Source organism: Leopardus geoffroyi, chromosome D1 (assembly GCF_018350155.1).
Source record: "Leopardus geoffroyi isolate Oge1 chromosome D1, O.geoffroyi_Oge1_pat1.0, whole genome shotgun sequence".
In the NCBI taxonomy this organism is placed as follows: Eukaryota; Metazoa; Chordata; class Mammalia; order Carnivora; family Felidae; genus Leopardus; species Leopardus geoffroyi.
The window spans coordinates 86,958,976-86,986,399 of NC_059329.1; the positions used below are offsets into that span (position 1 = coordinate 86,958,976).

At 37.1% G+C, this 27,424-nt stretch overlaps 1 protein-coding gene across 1 annotated transcript; it reads left to right on the forward strand.

Moving 5' to 3' along the window:
- Positions 1-3,873: 3,873 nt before the first annotated feature.
- Positions 3,874-27,418, forward strand: EIF3M (eukaryotic translation initiation factor 3 subunit M). The gene is made up of 11 exons (XM_045484884.1): positions 3,874-4,026; positions 6,481-6,613; positions 7,775-7,913; positions 8,190-8,313; positions 8,721-8,815; positions 19,340-19,423; positions 20,401-20,500; positions 21,106-21,187; positions 25,638-25,781; positions 26,700-26,760; positions 27,222-27,418. Exons 1-11 carry the CDS (start codon positions 3,985-3,987, stop codon positions 27,340-27,342), a joined length of 1,125 nt encoding a protein of 374 aa, XP_045340840.1. The 5' UTR covers positions 3,874-3,984; the 3' UTR covers positions 27,343-27,418.
- Positions 27,419-27,424: the final 6 nt, after the last annotated feature.

A 27,424-nucleotide genomic window follows, 5' to 3' on the forward strand; every position in this document is an offset into this window, starting at 1 on the left:
TTCTTTTACTTCACAAGGACTGTAGAATGAAGAAAAGTAACAAAAAGGATAAGACTTTTAAATGTTTGGTGAAATGGTACGTGTATTCTTAGTACTTCTTAGTCTGCATTCTTAGAACTTTGCTATAATGTGTCTTTGGCAGGGAGGAACTCAGGTATTGTTCCTTCAGGACGAACCGATATCTACTGACTGCCTGCTGGGTGCTGGGCACTGAGGTGGCTACAAGGAATGCAGTGTAAACATGACACATAAGTTCCCTGCCTTCAGGTTCAGTGTCTACATCATCAAGGATATTCCATGCAAGAATGAATCCTTTTAAGTTTGGTCTAGCCAAATGTTTTCTGCACTTCAGCCCTCCTTTTTTTTTCTCCTTCACCTGCCTTTTTAAAATATTGAGATATAGGGGCACCTGGGTGGCTCAGTCGGTTGGGCGGCCAACTTCGGCTCAGGTCATGATCTCGCGGTCCGTGGGTTCGGGCCCCCGCGTCGGTCTCTGTGCTGACGGCTCGGAGCCTGGAGCCTGTTTCGGATTCTGTGTCTCCCTCTCTCTGACCCTCCCCCGTTCATGCTCTGTCTCTCTCTGTCTCAAAAATAAATAAACGTTAAAAAAATTAAAAAAAAATATTGAGATATAATCATGATATCAGCAAACTGCACATTTTTCAAGTGTGCAACTTGGTAAATCTTGTATATGCTTACACCATGACACAATCACTACAATCGAGAGAATTAACATATCCATAATCCCCCAAAGCTTCCTTATGCCCTTTGGTAATTCTTCTCTTCCTCTCCTTGCCTAGTCCCCCACACCCAGGCAATAATAATCTACAGTGCTGCCACTTCAGATTAGTTTGTGTTATCCAGAATTTTATATAAATGGAATCACATAGTCTGACTTCTTTCATGTAGCAAACTTATTCTTAGATTCATCCATGTTGTATATATCAATAGTCCATTTTTTTTCTAATTGCAGAGTAGTTTTCTGTTACGTCAATATATAATAATTTTTTTAATCTATTCAGCTGTTTAGGAACATTTATGTTGTTCCCCATTTTTGGCTGTTACATGTAATACTGCTGCCTTTTTGGAAACTAACTCCCCAAAGAGCTAAACATAGGGGCGCCCAGGTGGCTCAGTCAGTTGAGCGTCCAGCTTCAGCTCAGGTGGTGATCTCACGGTTTGTGGGTTCAAGCCCTGCAGAGGGCTCTGTGCTGACAGCTTAGAGCCTGGAGCTGTTTTGAGTTCTGTGTCTCCCTCTCTCTGTCCTTCCCCCACTTGCACTCTGTCTCTCTCTCTCTCAAAAATAAACATTTAAAAAATTAAAACAGAAAAACCTAAACTAAATATAATTACCATATAACCCAGCATTCCACTCCTAGGTATTTGCCCAAGACAGATACAAACATACATCCACAAATATTCTTGTGCATGAGTGTTCATAGAAGCATTATTCATAATGGCCAAAAAATGCAAACAACCTAAATATGCATCCCCTGATGAACAGAGAAACAAAATATGGTATACTCATAACAATGACATATTGTTAAGCAATAAAAAGCAATGAATGACCGATACATACTACCACTTTGAAAGCAATTATGCTAAAAGAAAGAAGCCAGATGTATGGCACAGAAGGCCATATATCACATGATTCCATTTTTATGAAATGCCCAAAACAGACAAATTCAGAGACAGAGAATAGAGTGGTAGTTGCCAAGGGCAACTGTTCCAGCACCATTTGCTTAAAAGACTAAAATGCCTTTGCATCTTTGTCAAAAGTCAATTGACTATGTGTGAGTCTGTTTCTATGTTCTCTATTCTTTTCCTTTCATCTATTTGTCTATCTTGATGTTAATACTACACTGTCTTGATTACTCTTACCATTCTGCATTCGTATCAGCAATTCATTAGAGTTCAAGTTGCTGCTTCACATCCTTATAGCGCTTGGTATTTTCAGTTTTTTTTCTTTTAACTAGCTATTATAGTAAGTATGTAGCAGTATCTCCTCATGTTTTTAATTTGCATTGAAATTGGGTTGTTCATTTACTTATTGATCCTCCCATCATTAAAAAAAAAATTAATTTTCCCTTGTTTCCTAAAAAATAACCAGCTCTGGTGGGTGGCCTCTTTGTGTTTTCTTGCATTTTCAAGTAAGAGGATAATTTGCCCCAGAATAATAGAAGGCATTGGCTTGAATTCAGGACAAAACTTTGGAGTCACCTTGAATTTCTCTTTCTCCCACACCCCACATCTGATCTGTCATTAAATCTTACCAGTTTTACCACTAAAACATTTAGAATTCAGTTTCTACCACCACCTCACCATTTTCTCTCACCCCACTTTCTGTAATAACTTCCTAACTGGCATCACTACTTTGACCCTGGTCCAACTTACCTCAAATTGCCATACACCTGCCAGAGTGATCCTTTACAAAAAACGTTAAGTTTGCTCAAAACATCTCAAAGGCTTGTCAATTCACTAAGAGTCAAAGCCAAAATTCTTGTTATGGCCAAGGAGACCATGACCTGGCCATGGCTATTTCATTTGTTCTTTCCTCTCCTCCAAGAACCAGCCCACCTGCCTGCTTGCCCCTACCTTGCATCCCTTCCTTGCCATTCTTATGAATGAAACGCTTTCCTGCAGGAAAGTTTCTTCATTCATACTTTGCTCATTTCCTTCAGTTCTCAATATGAATTGAGCAATTTTCTTCCATCACTCTATCTAAAAAGGCATGCACACACCTCGTTACACACACCACCCTTTTTCCCTGCTTTGTTTTTTCTTCCCCTCCCCCTTCTACTTTTACCTTGTTGGTAGTGCTAGTTAACGTGTTACAGGAATTACGTATTTAGTAATAGTTAATACATTCAGTGCTATGTTTTAAGTGCTTTATATATTAAGTTACTTAATCCTCACAACACCATGAGATAAGTACTTAATTGTTCTTTAATTTTTTTAATGTTTTGTTTATTTTGAGAGAGAGAGCATGAGCAGAGGAGAGGCGGGGGGGGGGGGGGTGGGGGTGGGGGAGAGAATCCCAAGCAGGTTCCACACTGTCAGTGCAGAGCCTGATGTAGGGCTCTAACTCAGGAACCTGAGCTGAAATCAGAAGTCAGACGCTTAACCTATTGAGCCATCCAGGAGCCGCAGTACTTAATTGTTCTCATTTTTCCAAAAGGAATCTGAAAACACAGATGTTAAGCAATTGCCCCAAATCATACGTATGTGAAATGGTGCAGCAGGGGATTCCATCCCTAGGAATTCTACTCTGGAGGCCATGAGGTAAAATACGATGCCATCCAGGGCTGCCTTTCTAATTTCTTTGAAATGTTTACGTTCTGGGCGCCCGCTGGAATGTAAGCTGCATGAGGGCGCTTCTTTTGGAAGCTACTGTTTATCCCCAGCTTAGAGAACACAGCCTGCTAGCAAGTCCCTCAATACGCTCTGAAAAGTGGGATAAATTTTAACTCGAAAAAAACTGTCGGGCTCAGCAAAAAACTTAAAACTTGAAGCCTCTTTAGGACTGCCAAGAGCCACGTCTTGGTGGCCTGGAGGGAGCAAAACGCGAGGCACCCTTCAGTGAGGTCTGGGAGACTGGCTGGCAGAGGGGAGTGGCTGCAAAAGAACGACTATTTTGAGCACAAGTTTTATTGACCGAATAGATTTCAAAAAGGAGATGCGCTAAGGCGCAAGATGGAGTTAACGCGAAGGGTAACAGGCGACACCATCCTAGAGGTTAGAAGCAAGGGCGCCCGGACGAAGACCGCGGGAGCGTGCCTATGAAACCCGCCCCAACGCGACTGCTCCGCCCCCAGAGTGCCGTGGGATTGGCCCCGTAGCCCCGCCCATTCCGGTGATCCCGCCTCACAAGATCAGCGCAGGGTAACCCGGAAGCGGTTGTGGCGCACCTCAGCGCGCTGCAGCTCCCTTTTCCGGTCGGCGTGGTTTTGTGAGCGGAGCCACCGCGGTGCCTGGGCCTTCACCATGAGCGTCCCGGCCTTCATTGATATCAGTGAGGAAGATCAGGTGTGCTCCCGGGCCGCGACCGCCGTCAGGGTGGGGTTGGGGGAGTCCTCAAGGGTGTGAGGGGCTGAGTCGGGGCTGAGCCGGGACCAGGCGGGTGGGACGCCGCCCCGCGGAGTCGCCGCGGAGCTGAGAGCCGTACGTCACATCACACACGCGAATAGGGAGGCCGTGAGGCAAGGCGCTAATTTGTGGCCTGGAGTAGCATTAGCACGCCGGCCGCCCGTTCCAGCGCTTGGCCCGAGACTTTACACCCAGCTAGCTTCCTGGTTGGCGTCGGGACCTTTCCAACCCGAGTCACTTCTGACGACACTACTTTTTGACTGACTAGGAATGGTGTCTGCTTCCGCCTCCCAAATGCAGCCACATCCGGAGTGGGAGGTGGCGAATCTTTAGACAGCGTAAGCAGTCTAGGGTAAAGTAATTTTGTACTAAAGGTGAAAATGGTTTTATTATGCGATCACAGAGGCACAGGTGACCCTACTTTTATACATAGGCCGTATCTTCTTCTTGTGCAGGAGTGAGAGTTATGAAAACTGAAAATAGAACGTCAGTTTCACCCTCACATCTGGTGAACCATCCTAATATTTAAAAATTTCCTATTTCGGGCTTGGTCTTTTGTAAGCATGGCTTAATATTTCTCAGTTTTTTTCCATAACAAAAGTTAAACTTTAGTTGGTGGGAGTTAAAACATACATGAAACGTATTTTCACTGTTGATTTTGTAGAACTGAAAACCATATTCTGTGAAATCGCAAGTGTTGTTTTGTATTTTTTGCTACTCCACTTAAATGGAAATTTCGTTTCCATAGAAGAAAACGCCATTACTGCCCTGAGATATCTCGTGGAATTACAGATGGGATTCCCACTCCCTCCCCCATGGTAAAAGTGCACATTCTCAGCCCTGAAGAGCGAAGAAAGGGGGAGAGGAGAAAAGACTAGGGAAGGAGTTGAGCACTTAGAAAGGAAAATGTAGAAGACCATGAAAAAAACCATATGTGGATATTAATGAAGTGATCTTAGCAACAAATTGGCTATTAGATTACCCATAAAAACTATTTGATTTTAACATGGGAGGGAATTTGTAGCAGGGAACAGGAAGTTCTTGTCATTGGCCACATTTCAGTTTTAAAGTGTCATTTCTACTTAGGTTATGCTACTCTTGTAATACAACGGTTTGACACCAGCTATTCTTTTCAGGTAGCTAATGTGATTGCTTCAGAAATTTAACTTCAAATTCTATGTTTGATTAGAGTTCAGAAATGTAGTTCAGAATTTTGTCGTTTACTTGTACTTCTCTACAGCCACTTGGAGCCGGTGAGCATGACGGATAAAAACAATAAACTGTTGATTGAATGATTCTTAGAAAGAATTTGCTTTGTATCAACAAAGCAGAAGCTGAACGAATGCTTTTTTTTTTGTATTTTTTTGGACAGTTTCCTTCATAGAAAACATGTTCCCCAGTGGTGTTTTTGTGTTCTGTGGTGAAATTTGTTTCATGAAATCTTGTTTATAATAGCAACTCACAGGTGAAGTTACTATGTTGTTATCTGAAAGGGTAACACCATCAGACCTACAGATAAAATGTACTTTTCTTAGGCAGCCAAACATGTTTGTGGACTTAGAAAATGTGATACCTATACATTTACTAATGGTATTCTTTCATTTCCCTGTTTCAGTTTTTCATTTTATTATTTTAAATACCATCTACATTCATGTTTGGCTGCCATAAATACCAAGGCCTCAAAAGAACAACTTACTAAATATTATATATATGCATTAGAATAGAAAATGTCTGAATACCTGAATGCGAAACTGTAGTTATGTTTTTTAGGTCCAGAGGTGCTCTCTGATCCCGATATGTATTTTGCATTCTAAAGATTAGTTATGAAGTAGATCCAGTTTGAAAAGTATTATATTCAAGACACCATTCAAAGGCATCATGCTTTTATCTTTGTGTCTCCCAAAATGCTGGTCTCAGGTTTTCAGACATTTTATTGACACATGATTACCTACTTGCCAAGGTAATGGCAAATGTCTACCTTTTTAAGATAGCTATATTATGTAGCAATAAAATTGCATTTCTTTAAAACAAGTTGAATTTTTACCAGGTCAGATTAATTCTCCTCCACATACAGCCCCCTCCTCAAAAAAGAAGTTTTTTATGCACTGGAAGTTCAACAGCATATAGGTGATAGAGAAATTCTGAAGGTGATCCATGTGGGCCATAGTGGGTTTGTGTAGTCTCTTGGTTTTGTCGAAAATCTGTGGCTCCTGTGGGGTTGTGATGAGGCCTAAGGTGGGGGAGAGGCACTTCAGCATAATAATTTAAAGTCATCGTTAAGTATAGTATTTACATTCCCTCCTCCCCCCCCCCCCCGAAAAAGAATGGTTTGGGATTTTGAATTTTGGCATTGCCGGTTTTATAGATGTTTATCAGTCTTACTTGATTCAATAGGCTGCTGAACTTCGAGCTTATCTGAAATCTAAAGGAGCTGAAATTTCAGAAGAGAACGCAGAAGGTGGACTTCATGTAGATTTGGCTCAGATTATTGAGGCTTGTGATGTATGTCTGAAGGAAGATGATAAAGGTTTGTTTTTAATTTTTTGTAATATTTCTTACTGATCATAAAGGATCTACTTTTAAATTTTTCTTGTAAGTTGTATTTGTTGTAGAACTGTTAAGCCTTGTTTGTTTTTAATCTTCTCTTTGCATAAATTTTTGGTTTATTCTAATCTGTATACTTATGAAGTAAGCTATATTGATAAAACATCTTTTTTACATCAGTTGTGTATTTTGAATGTTAGGTGCATACACTCAATACTGATAATTTCAGGGTGAACTGAAGAAAAATGAAGCTCTTCTTTCCTTTTTATGGGTTTATATTAATATCAAATCGGATAGGGGCACCTGGGTGGCTCTGTCGGTTAAGCATCCAACTTTGGCTTGGGTTATGATCTCAGGGTTTGTGAGTTCAAGCCTTGCGTTGGACTCTGTGCTGACAGCTCAAAGCCTGGAGCCTTCTTCAGATTCTGGGTCTCCCTTTCTCTCTGCCCCTCCCCCACTTGTACTCTTGTCTCTCTCTCACAAAAATAAATAAAACGTTGAAAATTTTAAATATCAAATGGGATATAATTTCAAGTAATCTAAAAGACATTTACTTAATTGGCTAGTTCCCTGTTTATTGACATAAATTGGAAATTTTGAACGTTGGGAATTTTGTGATCTTTATTTAGTTAAGGTTTGAGATTAAACTTGGTATATAGTCAGTATCTTACACTCAAAAATCAATGACTCAGAAAGTTGACAGATTTCATTTTTTAAATAATTTTCTGTTTATATGTAAAAGTTTTTTTCAGTTGGGAAAGCATTCTAGCCTAGGACCTAACCAATAACTTCTAAATTATTGAATATTTTGTCAATAAAAATTGACGCCATGTATTTGACATGTAAATCAGTCTTCTACTGGTTGAAAACCAAACCTTACATAATAATTTCTTTTTTCTTTAATAAAATGTACAAATTGCTTTCTGGATGTTAGCTATATAACAGAATTGGTTTCATTTGAATTCACATATAATATATTTTTAGCATAATGCACATTATCGAACTGTTTTACAGTAGCCAGGTCCATCTTCCTAAAGTGTCTTATGTTTAATGGTCTTTGGTGTTTTAAAACACTGGAAATATATATTTAATTAGACATGTTAAGTATGATAGCATTGCTACTGTGTTATCCATACATGTATAGATGTTGAAAGTGTGATGAACAGCGTGGTATCACTTCTATTGATCCTGGAACCGGACAAGCAAGAAGCTCTGATTGAAAGCCTATGTGAAAAGCTGGTCAAATTTCGGGAAGGTGAACGCCCGTCTCTGAGACTGCAATTGTAAGTTAAGAACTGAAAGAGGGTTGGTTTTTCAAGGGTCTCTTTTTATGTCACTATCATTTAATGGTTGAAAGCAAGAATTCTGGAACTTGGCTGTCAGCTGTGGCTCTTATTAGTGTAACCTTGGACAAGTCATTTAACCTTCTGTGCCCCATTTCCCTCCTTGTGAAGTATTAATCGTATTTGTCTTAGATTTGTCCTGAGAGCAAATAATCTCAACTTAATCATCATAATTGCTGATCTCAAACACTGTTTTATTATTTGTTTGTTAACCAGGCTAAGCAACCTTTTCCATGGGATGGATAAGAATACTCCTGTAAGATATACAGTATATTGCAGCCTCATTAAAGTGGCAGCATCTTGTGGGGCCATCCAGTATATTCCAACTGAGCTGGATCAGGTAAGTTATTATGTGGAATACTTGTTCTGCATATATGAAGTATAGATTTAATTTATGGCTAAAGTAAATAGCGAATACGTATGTTCTGAAGTTATCTTTTTTTTTTTTTTTTAACATATTTTTTTTTTCAACGTTTATTTTTATTTTTGGGACAGAGAGAGACAGAGCATGAACGGGGGAGGGGCAGAGAGAGAGGGAGACACAGAATCGGAAACAGGGTCCAGGCTCTGAGCCATCAGCCCAGAGCCTGACGCGGGGCTCGAACTCACAGACCACGAGATTGTGACCTGGCTGAAGTCGGACGCTTAACCGACTGAGCCACCCAGGCGCCCCTGAAGTTATCTTTTAAACGGTGAAAGTATGTTCAGCTGTGTTCACTAAATTTCCTGCTTTTGTCAATCTTGTAGGTTAGAAAATGGATTTCTGATTGGAACCTCACCACTGAAAAGAAACATACCCTTTTAAGGCTCCTTTATGAGGCACTTGTGGATTGTAAGAAAAGGTACTCAGAATTGGTGTACTAACTTAAAACTTCACAGGCAATATAGCAGTTGAGGCTGTTTTTATTTTTTATTTATTTATTTATTTTTTTTTTCCAACGTTTATTTATTTTTTGGGACAGAGAGAGACAGAGCATGAATGGGGGAGGGGCAGAGAGAGAGGGAGACACAGAATTGGAAACAGGCTCCAGGCTCTGAGCCATCAGCCCAGAGCCTGACGCGGGGCTCAAACTCACGGACCGCGAGATCGTGACCTGGCTGAAGTCGGACGCTTAACCGACTGCGCCACCCAGGCGCCCCGAGGCTGTTTTTAAAAACAAGTAGGGTTTTTTATTTTGCTCTATTTTATTCTTCACAGAGTTGCTGTAAATGTATTTCTGTAAATTTCATCTACTATGTTAAACATAACTACAAAGTTTAAAAGTTTTTCCCGTCTTTCAGCTTTTTAAAAAGCAAAACTTGCTTTTGTTCCAAAAAATGGTACAGCTGTTCATCTGAAAGCTGTATATAACTTTAGACTAAGGTGTTTAATGATGCTTTGATGTCTTAGTATGGGGTGTAGTGCTCCCACTTCTGTTTAATGATAGTGAGGGTTTATCAAAGTTTCCACAAAGTCTCTTATATAAAAACAGTACTTCCGAGATCAAATTTTGCAATAGACTCTACTAAATGAGTACCTATTTAAATGGCTTCTGCAAGGTCTTGGGTTTCTAAGGCTTGTAATTCAGCCTAGCTAATTTCATGCCCAAAGTACTTATTCTATATACTCAGCTTTGGGATGCTTACCAAATGATAGGTTTGGCTCAGTTTTCAGAACTAATGTTGACAGATAATCTTACTTTTTTGACTTAGCTTTTCAATTTCTCTTTTCACATAGTGGTTAAATACTTTTAGAAAAAGTAAACAGCCTTCCCTTTAGTTTTATTGCACAGTTTTTATACTGGCTTTTAGTGCTGGGTATTTAGTATATTAGAGAGGGTAAACAAAGTTTCTCTTATGTTAAGTAATGTAAACTTTTTGCAGTTTTTGTTAAATTTAACAATATAGAAGGAAATTTTTGTTGTGAAAGTTGGAACGTCGTATAAAAGAAGAGAAGCAGCGGATCTTGTATTAATAGCCTGTTTCATTCTGATCAGTGACTACTGTCTGTTATATGTTCTCACTTATGGCAGGATTCTAGCTTGTAGTCAGTAAAATGTTAAGAGTAAATAGTTAATAACAAACACCATTTCAAATGGAGAGAACATTAAAAGCTGTTAGAGAAAGAGTATTTTCATTCACATTTCAAATGTGCGGGCTGTGGAGCAAGACTACTAGGATTCAAGTCTTGGCTTTTCTACTTGTTGTATGATTCTAAATAAATTACTTAATATCTCTGTACCTCAGTTTCCAATTTCAAAGTGGAAATAGTAGAAGTACTTAACGTTTCGTGGGGTTGCTGAAAAGATAATAACATATATCTAAAGTGCGTATTGAGACAACACTCATTAAAAGTTGGATATTACTCTTCTCTCCTTTTCCTTTTTCAAGCTCACCTTTAAGAAGGTAGTCTTTTTTCTGGTAGAGTAATTTAAAATGATGAGTGTTAACAGTTTCCCTCTGAATGTCTAGCGCTTATCAGAGATGATGACTACTCACTGGATGATTTCTCTGCTGTTCAGAAGGTCTTTAGTCTGTTATATGTAGAAGGGAAGTGACTAAGGTTCTAAGGAATTCCATACTTAATTTTCAGAGACATTGAAATAGGACATATACACTCTACTAGACTTGTCCCAGTGTTAACATACTAGAGAATACCTGCAGCATTTGTCAGAGATGATCATTCTTTCCTTTTTAAACACTGTCTTCAGTTGGTTTTTGAGGCTTCCTTCCTTCTTCCTCCCCGCTCTTTATTGAAGTGTAGGTGACATACCATATATTAATTTCAGGTGTACAACATAGTGATTCTACATTTATCTACAAGGGGCTCCTCTCTCTTGATTCTTCTCTTCGTTCACAACTTGTTTATGGGTTCCTTCTTCTCTAAACATTAGGATAACTTATTCCTGGGACTTTTTCTTTTCAGTTACATTCATTCCCTGTGCATGTTGTTTCTGATTTTGCTGTGATTTTGGGGGAGGCTGAGTACCAAATGTATTTTGAATGAAACAGATTTTGTGTTGCTAGGTTGTTAACATTCAGAGCAAGGCATTTCACAACCCTGGCCTCACCTACTAATATGCTAGTGGTGTCTCCTAGTCCTTAGAACAGCTGTAGTAGCTCCCATGCACTTGCAAATGCTTTGGAGGGCACCTGGTGGAGAAAGCAGCTGTGGCCTGAGTGCTCTCATTCAGTTGCATGCCTTTATTTTTATTTTTTTTTTAAGTTTGTTTATCCTGAGAGAGAGATTGTGGGGATGGGTCAGAGAGAGAGAGGGAGAGAGAGAATCCCAAGCAGGCTCTGTGCCTTCAGCACAGAGCCTGATGCGGGGCTCAATCCCACAAACTATGAGATCATGACCTGAGCTGAAATCAGGAGCTGGATGCCTAACCAACTGAGCCGCCCAGGTGCCCGTACATGCCTTTAAATACTGTATATATACTGGTGATTTTCACATTTATCTCCTCTATTTCTTCTCTGAACTCCAGATATCTATTCCTGTGAACAGCTTCATTTAGATACCCAAAAGACATCTCAAACAACATCTGCAAAAGTGAGCTATTGATTTTTCTTTCTAAATCTGTTTTTATTTTCTCCAACTCAGGAAATGCCATTTCTGTACTTCCAGTTGCTCAAAACACAAAGCTGGAATTTCTTCATGATTCTTCTTTTTGTCTTATACTCCATATCTGATCCAATATCAAATCCTGTCAGCCCTGATAAATCTAAAGTCAGACCCACTTCTCACTACTTCATTGTTACCTTATGGTCCAAGCTACCATTATTTCTTACTTAGATTATTGAAGTAGCCTCTCAAATGGTCTCTGTTTGGGGTCTTGTCCCCCTACAGCCTTTTCTTAATACAGCTGCCAGAAAGTTTTGTTTAAAAAAAAAAAAATTTTTTTTAATGTTTATTTATTTTTGAGAGAGAGAGAGACACACACACACACACACACACACAGTGCAAGTAGGGGAGGGCCAGAGAGAGAGGGAGACACAGAGTCAGAAGCAGGCTCCAGGCTCTGTGCTGTCAGTACACAGCCCGATGCGGGGCTCAAACCCACAAACCATGAGATCATGACCTGAGCTGAAGTCTGACGCTCAACTGACTGAGCCACCCAGGCGCCCCTCATTTACTTTCTAAATTAGTCTTTATGTTCCTAAGTGAGACATTTTGAAGTGTAATCTTTTTATTTTCTCCAGTCTGTAACCATGATTTTGTGAAACACAACTTCCAGCACATTTTCTTCAGGATACATTACAAAATTCATAGGCATGCAAAACCTTTCTGACCTGGGCTCCTATCTACTGAGGTAATTTGGGGCTGGTGGCATGCTATTTTTGTATGGTGCATTGACATACAAAAACTATGCTTTGTTGATATGGATATTCCCTCCTTGCCTTTCCCCACAACACAGCCTTCTTCTTGGTTATCACACCCGAGACCTAGTGAACCTGTGTCAACTGCAGAAGCACCTTTCTCTTTCGTAGTCTGGACCAGGGGCTGGCTGGCACCTTTTTTTTTATGGTCCCCAAGCTGAAAATAGTTTTTATAGTTTTAAAGTGGTTAAGAAAGAAAACCAAAGGGAGAATAATATTTTATACCATATGAACATTATACAAAATTCAAATGCCAGTGTCCATAAAATTTTAATGGAACATAGCCATACTTACTCATTTACATATTTCTACAGCTGCTTTTGCCAAGACTTGAGTAGTTGCAGCAGAGACCATATAGCCTACAAAACTTAAAATATTTACTATCTGTCCTTTAACAGAAAGTTTGCCTGCCCTTGGTCTAGACCTATACTCCACTTTGTTTCTCTGCCTAAAACACTACTGTCATGTTTAGGTTAGGTGCCTTTCTTCTACAGCACCCTCTACTTTTATCATGGCATGTAACACCCTTTGTTGAAAGGTTTGTGAGGTTGTATACTCACTGAAGGCTAGGAACCTTATTTGTCAACCATTGTGTATTCCCCAGGTGTTTGGCACATTATGGGCATTGGGTGGATAATTAGTACCCTAAGGAAGGACAAGAGGATGGCCATTTTATTTAAACACAAAGTTTCTGTCACACTGCTCTTTTAAATTTTAAGATTTGGGTTTTGCCCAATACACGTAAAATGTAATTTTTTTTTTCCTGCTTCTGAATTAGAATTCTGAGATTCACCTTGCCCTCTTATTTATATTGGTGGTTGATGAGTGCAAATCGTGTAACATTTCTTGAGTCCTTATATGTCAGATACTATGTACTTTAAATGGATTATTTTATCTGATATTTGTGAAATTAGATTTCTTTAGCTGGTAAGATATATTAGATTGAAGTATACTGTGACTACTAAAACTGGAAAATGAAATGCACATGTGCTTATAGAGTGTCACAAAATAATGAACAATGAGTAAAATGCAATTTTTCTTTAAAATTTTCTTTGAATTCTTACAGTTCTTTCACTATATTTAAGATGCTGGTTACCATTTAACTACTTTTATATTTACATTTGTATGATTTAATAAACCTTAGGTTTGTAGAAAGTTTTAAAATACCATTTAACTTTCAAAAAAATAAAAATACCATTTAACTTTTTAAAATAAATGATACAGCTCCTACTGATTGTACCCAAGTTGAATCCAGATGTGTGGAAGTGTTTTTAGAAAACAAAGAAAAAAAAATGACTTTTCCCAATTAGCTTTCTGTAATTGTCTGAAAATTCATCGGTTTAAGGGAAGAAATGAAGGGTGAAGATAAACATTTTCCAAGACTTCAAATTGAATGAATGCATTTTGTGCTTTTCACTGCAGTTAAAATTGCACAGTTTTAGGGATAATTTAATTGGAAGGCTATTTTTAGTAAAGTTACTTGAATATATGGTGTTGGCTCTACTACAGCTATGCTTTCCTAACAGTTTTTAGGGCACAAAACTTTTTTTCCACCTAGGGACTTTATACTGGACTTGGTCTTCCCTTTGCCTGGAAAATTATCTAACCCTCCACCTCCAGCACTTTTCATGGCCAATTATTTTATATCCTTTAGATTTCAGCTTCTGTATCAATCCTTCAGAGAGAGACTTTCCCTGTGTACTTTCCTGTCTCTGCTGTGTTGTTAACTTTTACATCGCCATTTATTTCCTTCATAGCACGTGTGTGTGTGTGTGTGTGTGTGTGTGTGTGTGTGTGTGTGTTCTATCAATTTATATATTTTTTCATCATGGTAAGTGTACTCTTTAATCCTCACCCCCTATTTTCACCCATCCTTCTACCCATCTCCCCTCTGGTAATCATCAGTTTGTCTGTAGTTAAGAGTCTGTTTCTTGGTTTCTCTCTCTCTTTCCCTTTGCTCATTTGTTTTGTTTCTTAAATTCTGCATGTACATGAGATCATATGGTATTTGTCTTTCTCTGACTTATTTTACATAGTATTATTATACTCTAGCTCTATCCATGTCATTGCAGATGGCAAGATTTCATTCTTTTTTATGGCTGAATAATGTTCGATTGTGTGTGTATTATTTATGTAACACACAATCGAACAGTATTCTATTATATACACATATGCATATGTAATATACACACACATGCATACACATATATCTTCTTTATCCATTCATCAGTTGATGGACACGGGCTGCTTCCATAGTTTGTTGTAAATAATGCTGCTATAAATATACAGGTGCATGTATCCTTTGAATTAATGTTTTTGTATTCTTTGGGTAGATACCCAGTAGTGCGATTGCTAGAACATAGGGTAGTTCTCTTTTTAACCTCTTAAGGAACCTCCATACCGTTTTTCCACAGTGGCTGCACCAAGTTTGCATTCCCGTCAGCAGTGCACAAGGGTTCTTTTTTCTCCACATCCTCGCCAACACTTGTTTTTTGGCTTTTTATTTTAGCCATTCTGATGGGTATGAGGTAACATTTCATTGTAGTTTTGATTTGCATTTCCCTGATGATGTATGATACTGAGCATGTGTTGGTTGCCATCTGTATGTCTTCTTTGGAGAAAGCCTTTTACCATTTTTTAATGGGATTATTTGTTTTTTGGGTTGTCGAGTTGTATCAGTTCTTTATATATTTTGGATACTAACCATTTAAAAGATATGTCATTTGCAAGTATCTTCTCCCATTCCATAGGTTGTCTTTTCATTTTGTTGATTGTTTCTTTTGCTGTAAGAAGCTTTTTATTTTGATGTAGTCCCATCAGTTTATTTTTGTTTTTATTTCTCTTGCCTCAGGAGACATATCTTAAAAAATGTTGCTACAGTCACTGTCAGAAATTCCTTCCAGTGGTCCCCTCTAGTATTAGGGTTTCAGGTCTCACATTTAGACTTTTAATCCAGTTTGAGTTTATTTTTATGTATGGTTTTAAGAAAGTGGTCCAGTTTCATTATCTTGCATGTAGCTCTTTTCCATAACACCATTTGTTGAAGAGACTGTCTTCTTCCCTATTGGTTATTCTTTACTCCTTTGTTGAAGATTAATTGACCATATAATTGTGGGTTTATTTGTCAGTTTCTGTTTCATTGATCTATGTGTCTATGCCAGTACCATACGGTTTTTTTTTTTTTTTTAATTTTTTTTTTTTTCCAACGTTTATTTATTTTTGGGACAGAGAGAGACAGAGCATGAATGGGGGAGGGGCAGAGAGAGAGGGAGACACAGAATCGGAAGCAGGCTCCAGGCTCTGTGGGGCTCGAACTCACGGACTGCGAGATCGTGACCTGGCTGAAGTCGGACGCTTAACCGACTGTGCCACCCAGGCGCCCCCGGTTTTATTTTTTTTATCATTTTTTCCCAATACCATACTGTTTTAATTCTTACCACCTTGTAATATAACTTGAAATCTGGAATTGTGATACTTCTAGTTTCCTTTTAAAGATTGCTTTGGTTACTCAGGGTTTTTTGTGGTTCCATACAAATTGTAGAATTGTTCTAGTTCTGTAAAAAAAATTTTTTTCTGTAAAAAATGTTAGTATTTTGATAGGGATTACATTAAATGTGGGGATTGGTTTGGGTTGTATACATTTTAACAGTGTTTGTTCTTCTAACCCATGAGCATGTAATGTCTTTTCTATATCTTTGCATCATCTTGAATTTCTTTGTCAGTGTTTTATAGTTTTCAGAATACAGACTTCACCTAATTTTATTCCTAGATATTTTAGTGTTTTTTGTATGATTGTAAATTGTTTTCTTAATTTCTCTTTCTGCTGCATCATTATTAGTATATATGAAAGCAACAGATATCTGTTCATTGATTTTGTTTCCTGTGGCTTTCCTGAATTTATTTATCCATCTGATAGTTTTTTCAGAGTCTTGTGTTTTCTATATATAGTGTCTGTCACCTGCAAATTAGTTTTATTCCTTCCTTACCAATTTGGATCCCTTTTATTTTTTATGTTGTCTGATTACTGTGGCTAGGGCTTCTAGTACTATGTTGAATATGGTGAGAGTGGACATCCTTGTCTTGTTCCTGGCCTTCAGGGAAAATCTCTCAGTTTAAGTATGATGTTGGCTGTGGGTTTTTCATATGAGGCCTTGATTATGTTGAGTTATGTTCCCTCTGGATCTGCTTTGCAGAGGGTTTTCATGATGAATGGATGTTGTATTTTGTTAAATGCTTTTTCTGCATCTGTTGAAATGATCATATGGTCCTTATCCTTTCTCTTATTGATGTGATGTATCCGATTGATTTGCAAATATGAACCACCCCTTGCATTTCTGGAATGAATCCCACTTGATCATGGAGTATGAGTTTTTTGTTTGTTTATTTTGAGAAAGAGCATGTGCATGCATGCACACGTGACCAGGGGAGGGGCAGAGAGAGGAGTGAGAAGCTCAAGCAAGGTCTGCACTGTCAGCAATAGAGCCCTGTGTGGGGCTCAATCTCAAAACTGTGAAATCATGACCTGTGCTGAAATCAAGAGTCAGGCACTTAACTGAGCCACCCAGGCACCCCCGGAGTGTGATTTTTTTTTTTTAAATGTATTGTTGGATTCAGTTTGCTAATACTTAGTTGAGGATTTTTGCATCTATAGTCATGAGCAATATTGGCCTGTAGTTTTCTTTTTTGTATATGTGATGTCTTTATTGGTTTTGGTATCAAGCCCATAGAATAAATTTGGAAGTTTTCCTTTTCTATTTTTTGGAATAGCTTGAGAAGAATAGGTATTAATACTTCTTTAAACATTCAGTAGAATTCACCTGGGCCTGGATTTTTTGTTTTTTTGGGAGTTTTAAAATTACTGGTTCAGTTTCATTTCTGGTGATTGGTCTTGTTCAAATTTTGTTTAGTTTTGGTAGGTTATATGTTTCTAGGAATTTATCCATTTCTTCAGTTATTCAATTTGTTGGCATGCAGGTTTTTATACTATTCTGTTACAGTTGTTTATTTCTGTGGTGTTGGTTGCTATTTCTCCTCTTAGTGATTTTGTTTGGATTCTCTCTCTTTTTTTTTTTTTTTTTTAATGTGTCTTGCTAGATGTTTATCAATTTTGTTGATCTTTTCTGAGAACCAACTCCTGGTTTCATTGATCTGTTTTCTTAGTTTCTGTATCTTTTTTTTTTTTAAGTTTATTTATTTATTTTGAGAGAGCAAGTAGGGGAGGGGCAGAGAAAGGGAGAGAGAGAATCACAAGCAGGCTCCATGCTGTCTGTGCAGAGCCTGATGTGGGCTTGAACTCGTGAACCGTGAGATCATGACCTGAGCCAAAATCAAGAGTTGGATGCTTAATCCGAGCCCACCAGGTGCCCCTATATCATTTATTTCTGCTCTGATCTTTATTATTTCCTTCCTTTTGTTGGGTTTGGGTTTTATTCTTTTTCTAGCTCCTTTAGTTATAAAATTAGCTTGTTTGAAATTTTTCTTGCTTTTGAGGTGGTAGGTCTGTTTTACTATAAACTTCTCTCTAAAACCACTTTTGCTGTATCCCAGAGATTTTGGACTGTTGTGTTTTCATTTTCGATTGTTTCCATGTAATTTTTGATTTCTTTGATTTCTTGGTTGACCGATTCATTGTTTAGTAGCATGTTATTTAGCCTCTATGTATTTGTGCTCTTCCCAGATTTTTTCTTACGGTTGATTTCTAGTTTCAGTGTTGTGGTCAGAAAAAAATGCATGGTATGCCTTTGACTTCTTTTTAATTTAATTTGTTGAGACTTGTTTTGTGGTCTATTCTGTGATCTATTCTGGAGAATGTTTTGTGTGCACTTGAAAAGAATGTGTATTCTGCTGTTTTAGGATGGAATGTTCTGAATATGTCTGTTAAATCCATCTGGTCCAGTGTGTCATTCAAAGCCACTGTGTCCTTGTTGGTTTTCTGTTTGGATGATCTTTTCCTCGATGTAATTGCAGTGTTGAAGTCTCCTGCTATCATTATTATTGTATTACTATCGATTCTTTCTTTTATGTTTGTTATTAATGATTTCATATATTTGGTTGCTCCCATGTTGGGTGCATACATATTAATAATTATTATATCCTCTTGGAGTGTCCCATTTATGATTATGTAGTGTCCTTTGTGTCTTGTACAGTCTTTTTTTTTTTTTATTGTTTATTTATTTATTTATTTAGAGAGGGAGAGACAGAGCATGAGCAGGGGAGGGGCAGAGAGAGAGGGAAACAGAATCCGAAGCAGGCTCCAGGCTCTGAGCTGTCAGCACAGAGTCTGACGTGGGGCTCGAACTCACAAACCATGAGATCATGACCTGAGCCGTAGTCGGAAGTTCAGCTGACTGAGCCACCCAGGCGCCCCCAGTCTTTGTTTTTAAAGACTTCTGTCTGATGCTACCTTGACTTTCTCTTGACATCCATTTGCATGTTAAAGGTTTTTCCATCCCCTTTCAGTCTGCAAGCCCTTGTGATCTGAAATGAGTCTCTTATAGGCAGCATATAGATGGGTCCTGTTTTGTTTGTTTTTTTAATCCATTGTGTCACCTTGTGTCTTTTGATTGGTTTGTTTAGTCCATTTACATTCAAAGTAATTATTGATGAATAGGTATTTATTGCCAATTTGTTATTTTCTGGTGGTTTCTACAGATTTTCTCTGGTCCTTGTTCTTTCATGGTTTGTTGGCTTTCTTTAGTGATCTACTTGGATTCCTTTTTCTTTACTCTTTGCATATCTGTTACTGTTTCTTTGTTGTTTGTTTGTTTGTTTGTTTGTTTGTTTGTTTGTTTTGTGGTTACCATCATGGCACTTGTAATTTTTCCTTAGTTTTTGGTCTTTCCTACTAGAAGGAAAGTTCCATGATTTTTCCCATAGAGAGAGGGACCATGTCTCTGGGGCACCATTGTATTTATCATCAGCATAGTACTTGGCACATAGTAAATATTTTTGAGTGAATGGATGACAGTAAGATATTCTGAAATTCCTAAAGCAGTATTTCTTTTTAGTGATGCTGCTTCAAAAGTCATGGTGGAATTGCTGGGAAGTTACACGGAGGACAACGCTTCCCAGGCTCGAGTTGATGCCCACAGGTAATGTTAAACACATTCTGATGGGGGCTGCCTGGAGCTTGGAGGTTGAGCATCCGTGTTTCTCATACAGCAGAAATCATGTTTGCATCTCTCAGCGATCCAGAGCCATTTGGTACTGTATGCTCTGTGGTGATTCCACCAGAGCTACCAAAATTCATGGTGTGGTATTGGAATAACCATAGATCGCATGTGGAATAGCCACATGGTGTTTTCTGTTTAGGGTATGGCTGGTATGGGTGTCATCACCCCAACCTGAGAAGTAGAATTTAATCTAAGGTTTACCTTAATATTAAGGTCTGTAGATGAGAAAAATTTGGTGGCTTGCTAAAAGTTAGCCCATTGCTAATGAGAATAAGGGCTTCAAACAATCCTAGGTCTATTTAGTAGCAATAATAATAGAATCAGTTTCTTAAATCTAGAAAACGGAAATAGCTTCTTTATAGGGTGTGGCTTCACAGGGATCTGTGCATGATAGGTATTGCTAGAAAGTATAGTTTGTGGATGAGATCTCTAACTGAGGTTAAGACTGCCTACATTCAAATACTCCCATCTCTTAATGAGTACTTACTGGATAAGTTCTTTCTGAGCCTGTTTCATCATTGATAAAATGGGCATGATAATACTGTCTGCCGGGGTGTTGTGAGGATCAAGTGAGGTAATGCATGTAAAGCACTTAACTCAGTGTCTGGCACATGGTAAGATGCCACTGCTGTTTTGCTTACTCTTTGATTACTTTGGCCATGCTTTCTCTCCAGCTACGTTTTTGTCTGCAACTACTTTATTATTTTATTTTGTTAAAACAGATATACCTGACAAATAGATTTATTGGCCGGTTTTAATCCCAATCTGGTAACTTTTTTATGCTGTGTATATATTGAACTCTTAGATATTTTACTGAATTAAATATATTTTACAGTCTGTTGGCAAAAAGTTCCTGAATCTCAGGACTGAGCTTGTATTTTTGTTTTATAATTAAGGTGTATTGTACGAGCATTGAAAGATCCAAATGCATTTCTTTTTGACCATCTTCTCACTTTAAAACCAGTCAAATTTTTGGAAGGCGAGCTTATTCATGATGTAAGTACTTTAATATGGAAAATATTCTTTTCTAAATGTAACATACTAAAGCAGAGCTCTTTTTCCTTGTATTCATGAGCATGACTATTAGATCTGGGAAGACAATTGTTTATTCTTTTTATATCAGGAACAGAATGAAATTTAGGACCAGCCTTTTTTTCCAATCACTGAATGTACCTGTTCTTTCTCCCTTTCCTTCATCTCCTTACTTGCCTGACTGTTATGAACTTAAATAATACAAATTTCTTCTTGTATGTGGTGTCAGCCAGCCCCAGTTAGGAGCATAAATCTGATACTTAAAAACACATGAACACACTTTTCAAGTACAAGTATAAATAAAGACATTTTGGGTTAGTTTCCATTTATACTATGCCTTTACTACTCAGGGTAAATCACTTCGAGCTCACTGAATTTACTGATTCTTTCATCTAAGTGTGTCTTAATGAAAGCAAATGGTTTAAATGGTAATTTTATCAAATAGATTGATATTTCTGCACTAAAAGAAGCATAGAGAGTTTTATTGCTGAGATTTAGTGCCTTAAAAATATCTTGAGTATAAATCTTGATTCTGTATTGAATATTATATTTTTATTTTCTGTCTGTAGCTTTTAACCATTTTTGTGAGTGCTAAGTTGGCATCGTATGTCAAGTTTTATCAGAATAATAAAGACTTCATTGATTCACTTGGTAAGTTTTGGAGTTTATTCTTGGGAAGGGTATAAAGAAAAATGGGAACATGCTGTTCTTGAGCTCACATATACGGTGAGATCCAGCAGATACGACTGTGGCCTTTTGTATAGATTATCCTAACCATGTATGATAGAACAGCAACAAACCTAGGTGGACAGTTTAAAAGATTACTCAGAATGAATTGGGAATTGGAAACCAAGGAGGTGTAAAGGGTAGCATCTGTGGTGGAAAGAACATGAAACTAGGAATCAGAGAACCTGGGCCTTTTTTTCTCTCCATAAGAACTTGTTGGACTTTAGGCCTTTCTTTTAGATCTACTAGACCAGCCTGCTTTGAGATAAAGTTCTAGCAAGAAGCAGGTGCTTAGAGGAGATTCAAATAGAAGTAGTTCCATTGATACATGTGTTTGTAAATGGTGGATGGGGATGGAGCAGAAAAGCAACTTCAGGGATCACCATTAGTTTGATCATAATGGCAACTTTTAGATGTACTCATTTTAATAGCTGACAAAATTTTGATGACTAAAGCTGCTTTATTTAAAATCAAATTATTTGTTTGTAAATGACCTTTTATTCCTTACATTTTGGGGGCTTTTTTAAAAAGAAGCCATAGTTACATAATTGAAACAAATGGTTTTTTCCCCCCCGTCTAATATATTGTATGCTTGGTGCACACCCCCCCCCCCCCCATTAACAAATTCTAGAAGTGTATGGTATTGTTAGGCAGATCTAAGTGAAGCTGTAGATGGAATTGGAAATGAAGTTACATGATGGGAGAAACTTTCTTAACTACAGCTTGTTGAAGACAGCATAGTCTTAGCTTTATATGATTTTAATCTTTGAGTTTTCTTTCTAGATAATCAGAGCTTAGTGTTTGTTAAGTTGAATTTAATCTTACCCTCACTGAGCAAATTCTATATACATTCAGTATTTTATTTCCTTCTGGAGCATGATTTTAACATACTAAAATTCAAAGAGAAAAATTAGAAAATCTGTAGTTGAACAGATTTAAATTGTTTTAAAACGACCATTTTTTGGAGAGTGAAGTCAACTATGAAACTAACGTACTTTGTTTTTCTACTAGGCAATAATCAGAATACTTTAGAGGTTGGTTATAGTTTCCATGTTAATATTGAATTGTTAGTTTCCTGGTTTGGGACATAGATGAAAAATACATGTATAATTTATTTTGATTATATTATTAGTCCTCAATTTGGTAATCATTAATTTCTATCCCTTGTACATTTTTCTGCAGTCATTGGAATTGGGGAAGATTGAATTATTCCGAACATAATAAGGCATTTGAAATACACCAAGATAAAGTAGATGCAAGTGTGTTTGTGTAGAATGCTTTGCCAGGTGCACTAGACCCAGAAAACCACATTCTGTCCCAGTTAATTTGTTTTGTGGCATGAAGCTATGTGATGGAATGTTAATGTCAGCAACCTCTTTATTTACGCACCAAGGAAAAAGGAGTAGTAATTAACACTTTGACACTCCCCCATTGATGTGTAATTGACTGTTTCAAAGGAGCACTGGTTCATAAGCTATTGCATGCATTAAAATTACGTTTTCTATATTGCAGCATTTTAAGACAAGGGTCAGTGACAATGCAGAAATTGCTCAATGATGCACATTTTTTTATTACTGCATTAAGGTTTTGACATATTAGTAATGAATAAATGTTTCCATAAAATTAGATTTTTTTATAACTTTAAAATTGAAATATGACACAGAACACTGTGACTTCCTCTTCAAAGGTAATGTTCTAGTTTCATGAAACAAAGCACAGCTTTCTACAAGTCTTTAACTCATACTTCACTGGCTTAATAGTTTTGATTTTGAGAACAAGAGTTCTAATGGCTTTAAGTTTGGGTCTTGTTTTAAAGTATCATCAATTTGATATGTTTTTAAATGCCAGTTTCCACGTGTAAGACAGATCAGGTTTTACATAATTCACTCTAGAAATAATCTTCATTTATCTGATAAATTTTTAAATATATGGCAAGCTTGTAACTACACAGAGGGTAGCAGAAAAGAGTTATTTATATGTATATTTATGTCAGAAAAGATTTTAGAAACTTTAGGAGTGTCTATCATTTTATCATACTAAAAGAGAACTGTGTGTACCCAGAGAACTGGGAATGTTAAAGAATTTTCTTGTACTTGAAAATATTTAGTAGTAGTTCTCTGCGATAGGAAGAACATAGAGTAACATTTCTAATTTATGGTGCCAACTCGAAATCAAATTCTCCATTTTGCCGTTAGTTTCTTGAACATGTATGCAAATTAGCGATCTTTTATTAGAAATTTGTAAAAGATACTTTAGGCAAAACATCTTATTAAATGTGTGTATTTTTGGTTTTACATGTATTACTAACATTTATTGCAACTCAGTCTGGTTACGAATATCTGGATTCTACAGGTGGCATCAGTTTATCAAAAACACTTTGTTTTATTAACACTGACAACTTGGGCCAACAGTAAGCATTATCTTGTGTCAACTGAATTGCCCTAACATGTCTACATGTAATCTGGTGTTATACAGTTGCTACCTTCTTGCTTCAGAAAGTTAATCAGCATCTAATTTGCATTTGTTAATTAGGGTTAATGTGCACTAATTGATTTTTTGATGCTTGTAGATTTCCATTAAACCCGGTTAGCAATACTTACTTAGATACCTCATTCATTTGAGTTATGATGATCATGTTTTTGTTGAATCTGTGCCAAATAGAAAGCCTGCATCATAATTACAGCTAATTAACAGACGATTATGTCCTATATTAATGGGCTTCCCTTGTCTTCTGCTAATATATGTTATAAATTTCAAGTTTATTTATGGAGTGCTTAGAACTTTTTTAACAATAGAAACTTGACGCTCTTAATTATTAGAGGGTACATGATTGATCATTTGCTCAGTTTATATTATTTGAAATTTTAGAGAAAAGGAATGTGTAATTTTAGATTAATTTAGGAAGCTTGTTTTATATAATTAATAAATTAGCATCAAATCAGGAAAGTAGGATATTGTGTTATAATTCCGCTTTTTCCACTTAGGAGCAGGTAATAATTGGAATATTCAGGATTTGTAAATATTTATTTGCTTATTAGTTGTTTATGTTATAAGCGAATGTATTTTTTAAGCCTAGTACTGTCACTTTGACTACACGTCAGTCATTTAATCTCTTCGCTCTTCACATTTTCTTGTTTTTTAAAGTGAAAGCATCAGGACTAGGTAATTTGTTAAGTTTCCTTTTGGGTTTAGCAGTTGTTTGTGATCTGAATAATTGTAACAGCAGGTTTCATTAGAAATTATAAGGCAGAATTTGAATTATTTGTACAGTTTTCTACTTCCAAGTATCCTTGTTAATGGTACTGTTCCATTTCATCTAGTACTAATCAGTGTAGCCTGTAATTGTTTTTTTTTTTGTTTTGTTTTAATGTTTTTATTTATTTTTGAGACAGAGAGAGGCAGAGCATGAGCAGGGGAGGGGCAGAGAGAGAGGGAGACACAGAATCTGAAGCAGGCTCCAGGCTCTGCGCTATCAGCACAGAGCCCGACGCGGGGCTCGAACTCACGGACTGTGAGATCATGACCTGAGCCAAAGCCGGACGCTTAACTGACTGAGCCACCCAGGCGCCCCAGCCTGTAATTGTTAAATGATAAACACACTTTTGCAGTTTTGACTTGTGTTAAATCCAAAGTGACCTAAAGGGAAATGGAATGTTTTTGTAACTGAGTGTATATGAAAATATTTTAAGGCTTCATGTTTACTAGTAATACTGACAAAAAGTAGATAAGGAATCCTGTGTTTAAATAGAGAACAAAGAATAAAAATAAGTTTAAGTAAAAATGTTCTTATGAAATGAACTTTGTACATTTTGTCTCCTAAAATGTATAACTAAAACGTGTAAAATGTGCAAAACTTTAAGGGCTTAAAAAATACCATTTTATAGCACATTCTTTTTTTTTTTTAATGTTTATTTTATTCTTGAGAGAGAGAAGACAGAGCATGAGCGGGGCAGGGGCAGAGAGAGAAGGAGATACAGAATCCTAAGCAGCTCCAGGCTGTCAGCACAGAGCCCAACGCAGGGCTCGAACTCATAAGCCGTGAGATCATGACCTGGCCAAAGTCGGGCGCTTAACCGACTGAGCCACTCACGTGCCCCTGTAGCCCATAAGTTTGTTCCTATCCAAAGTTCTTAACTTTGAACCTATCACCTGTGGCAGTGTAGTAGTAAAGAAATGTGGTTCTAGAAAAATAATTGTAATATTCCACAATTTATTTATGGGGTCAGTTTATGGTTTGCAGATATAAGCAGCTTTGTCAGAATTACTCTGTAAGTGCTCTAACAGTGACTTCCACAAGAGTTTGACACAATAGTTGTGATTCTTCAGATCTTTAAGTTTGTGGATATTCATCAGGGTTTACCCCTGTGTTATTCAGGTCTATTACATGAACAGAATATGGCAAAAATGAGACTGCTTACTTTTATGGGAATGGCAGTGGAAAATAAAGAAATTTCTTTTGATACAATGCAGCAAGAACTTCAGATTGGAGCTGATGATGTTGAAGCATTTGTTATTGATGGTAAGGCAGAACATTTTCATTTTTTTCCTAGAATTTCTCTTCTACCTTGCGGAATAGAAGAGTTTGTATCTTGAAACTGAGTCATATGCTAACAAAGCTAGAGTCTCTTACAGCAGATGTGTATGTTTAGCAGATTTGCAGACTATTTTTGCAGCAGGGTGAAAATTCATTGGAAATACAAATTGCTATGTGATTTTTGGTGTTCTGTCCCTTGAAATCATACAGAATAAAGGCCTTTAGGCAGTATACTACAGTGGTTAAGAGCTTAGATTTTAAGTATCAGACCTAGTTTGAGGGCCAAGTCTTCTTCTGTGAAACAGAAAAGTAGGAGTTACTACGTAGTTGTGAGGATTAAATGAATGAATGCAGGTAAAGCACTTAGCCCAATGCTTGGCACATAGTAAATGATCTGTAAATATTGATCATTATCAGTTTTTTACAAATAGCCAGAAATAATTGCATTATAAAGTGATTTAATTGTTAGAAATTTCTTTCTGGGCTTTTTAAATTTGAAAGTTAGGGGAATTGTACGGTCAGGATTAATAAAACGTACAGAAGTGTTGACATGGTTTCTTTTTAATGCTCTAAGTCTCAAATGGTCCAAAAAGAAGTAATATTAGGTAGGAAATTAGTATTCCCCCCCCCCCATGTGTGATTGTAGGGGAGAACACTTAGAATTTGTAATAAAAACTGTACGTGATATTCAGTGTAGATTTGCCTGCCCAGCAACCATAGGACAAATGCATGACCTTCCTCTTGGTTCCATCACATTGCTGTGCTTGTTATTAGATTGAAAGAGTCAGTTTGTAAAATATTTGAAAATTGTAAGGTTTTATTGTGGTTTACTTAGTTTTATATCTTAGCTGTTTTTCTTGGGAATTTTCCATATAACATATCATGTAAACCATCTTTTTTCAGCGGTAAGAACTAAAATGGTTTACTGCAAAATTGATCAGACCCAGAGGAAAGTAGTTGTGAGGTAAGACACTTAAGATTTTGCAGCATTTTGTGGAACAATTTAGTTTGTTCTGATTATTTCAACTTAAATGTTTAGAGAATGAAGGAGGTGTTCTTACCAGTTGACTGTAGTTAAATAGTTGCTATTTATCATAATTTTATTAAAGTTCAGACTGAATGTGATTAGCTTATTTAATGAAAGAGTCCTATTTTCCAGCACATTTCATTTAATGGCTCAGCATTGGCTAGAATACTAATGACTTTTGTGTCTGGTGTATGTAGTTCGGGAAAATAGAACGTTTAGCGTCAATATGGTAAAGATTTTTAAAAAATAATTTAGAAGCGTAAGAGAATTAGAAGCTTATGTCTTTTATGTATATTTAACCTTGTTTTTGGCTAGATACAAGTGTGTAGTATTGTAAAAGAATGCCAGAAGGATAAAAGATTGACTAACAACTTTGTTTTTAATTTTTCAATTTTTAGTCACAGTACACATCGGACATTTGGAAAACAGCAGTGGCAACAACTGTATGACACACTTAATGCCTGGAAACAAAACTTGAACAAAGTGAAAAACAGCCTTTTGAGTCTTTCTGATACATGAATTTTTATGCTATATAGAAAATTTTGTTCTTTTTGGAAAAAATCCAAATCATAGTAAAACATAAACTTCAATTTGACTACAG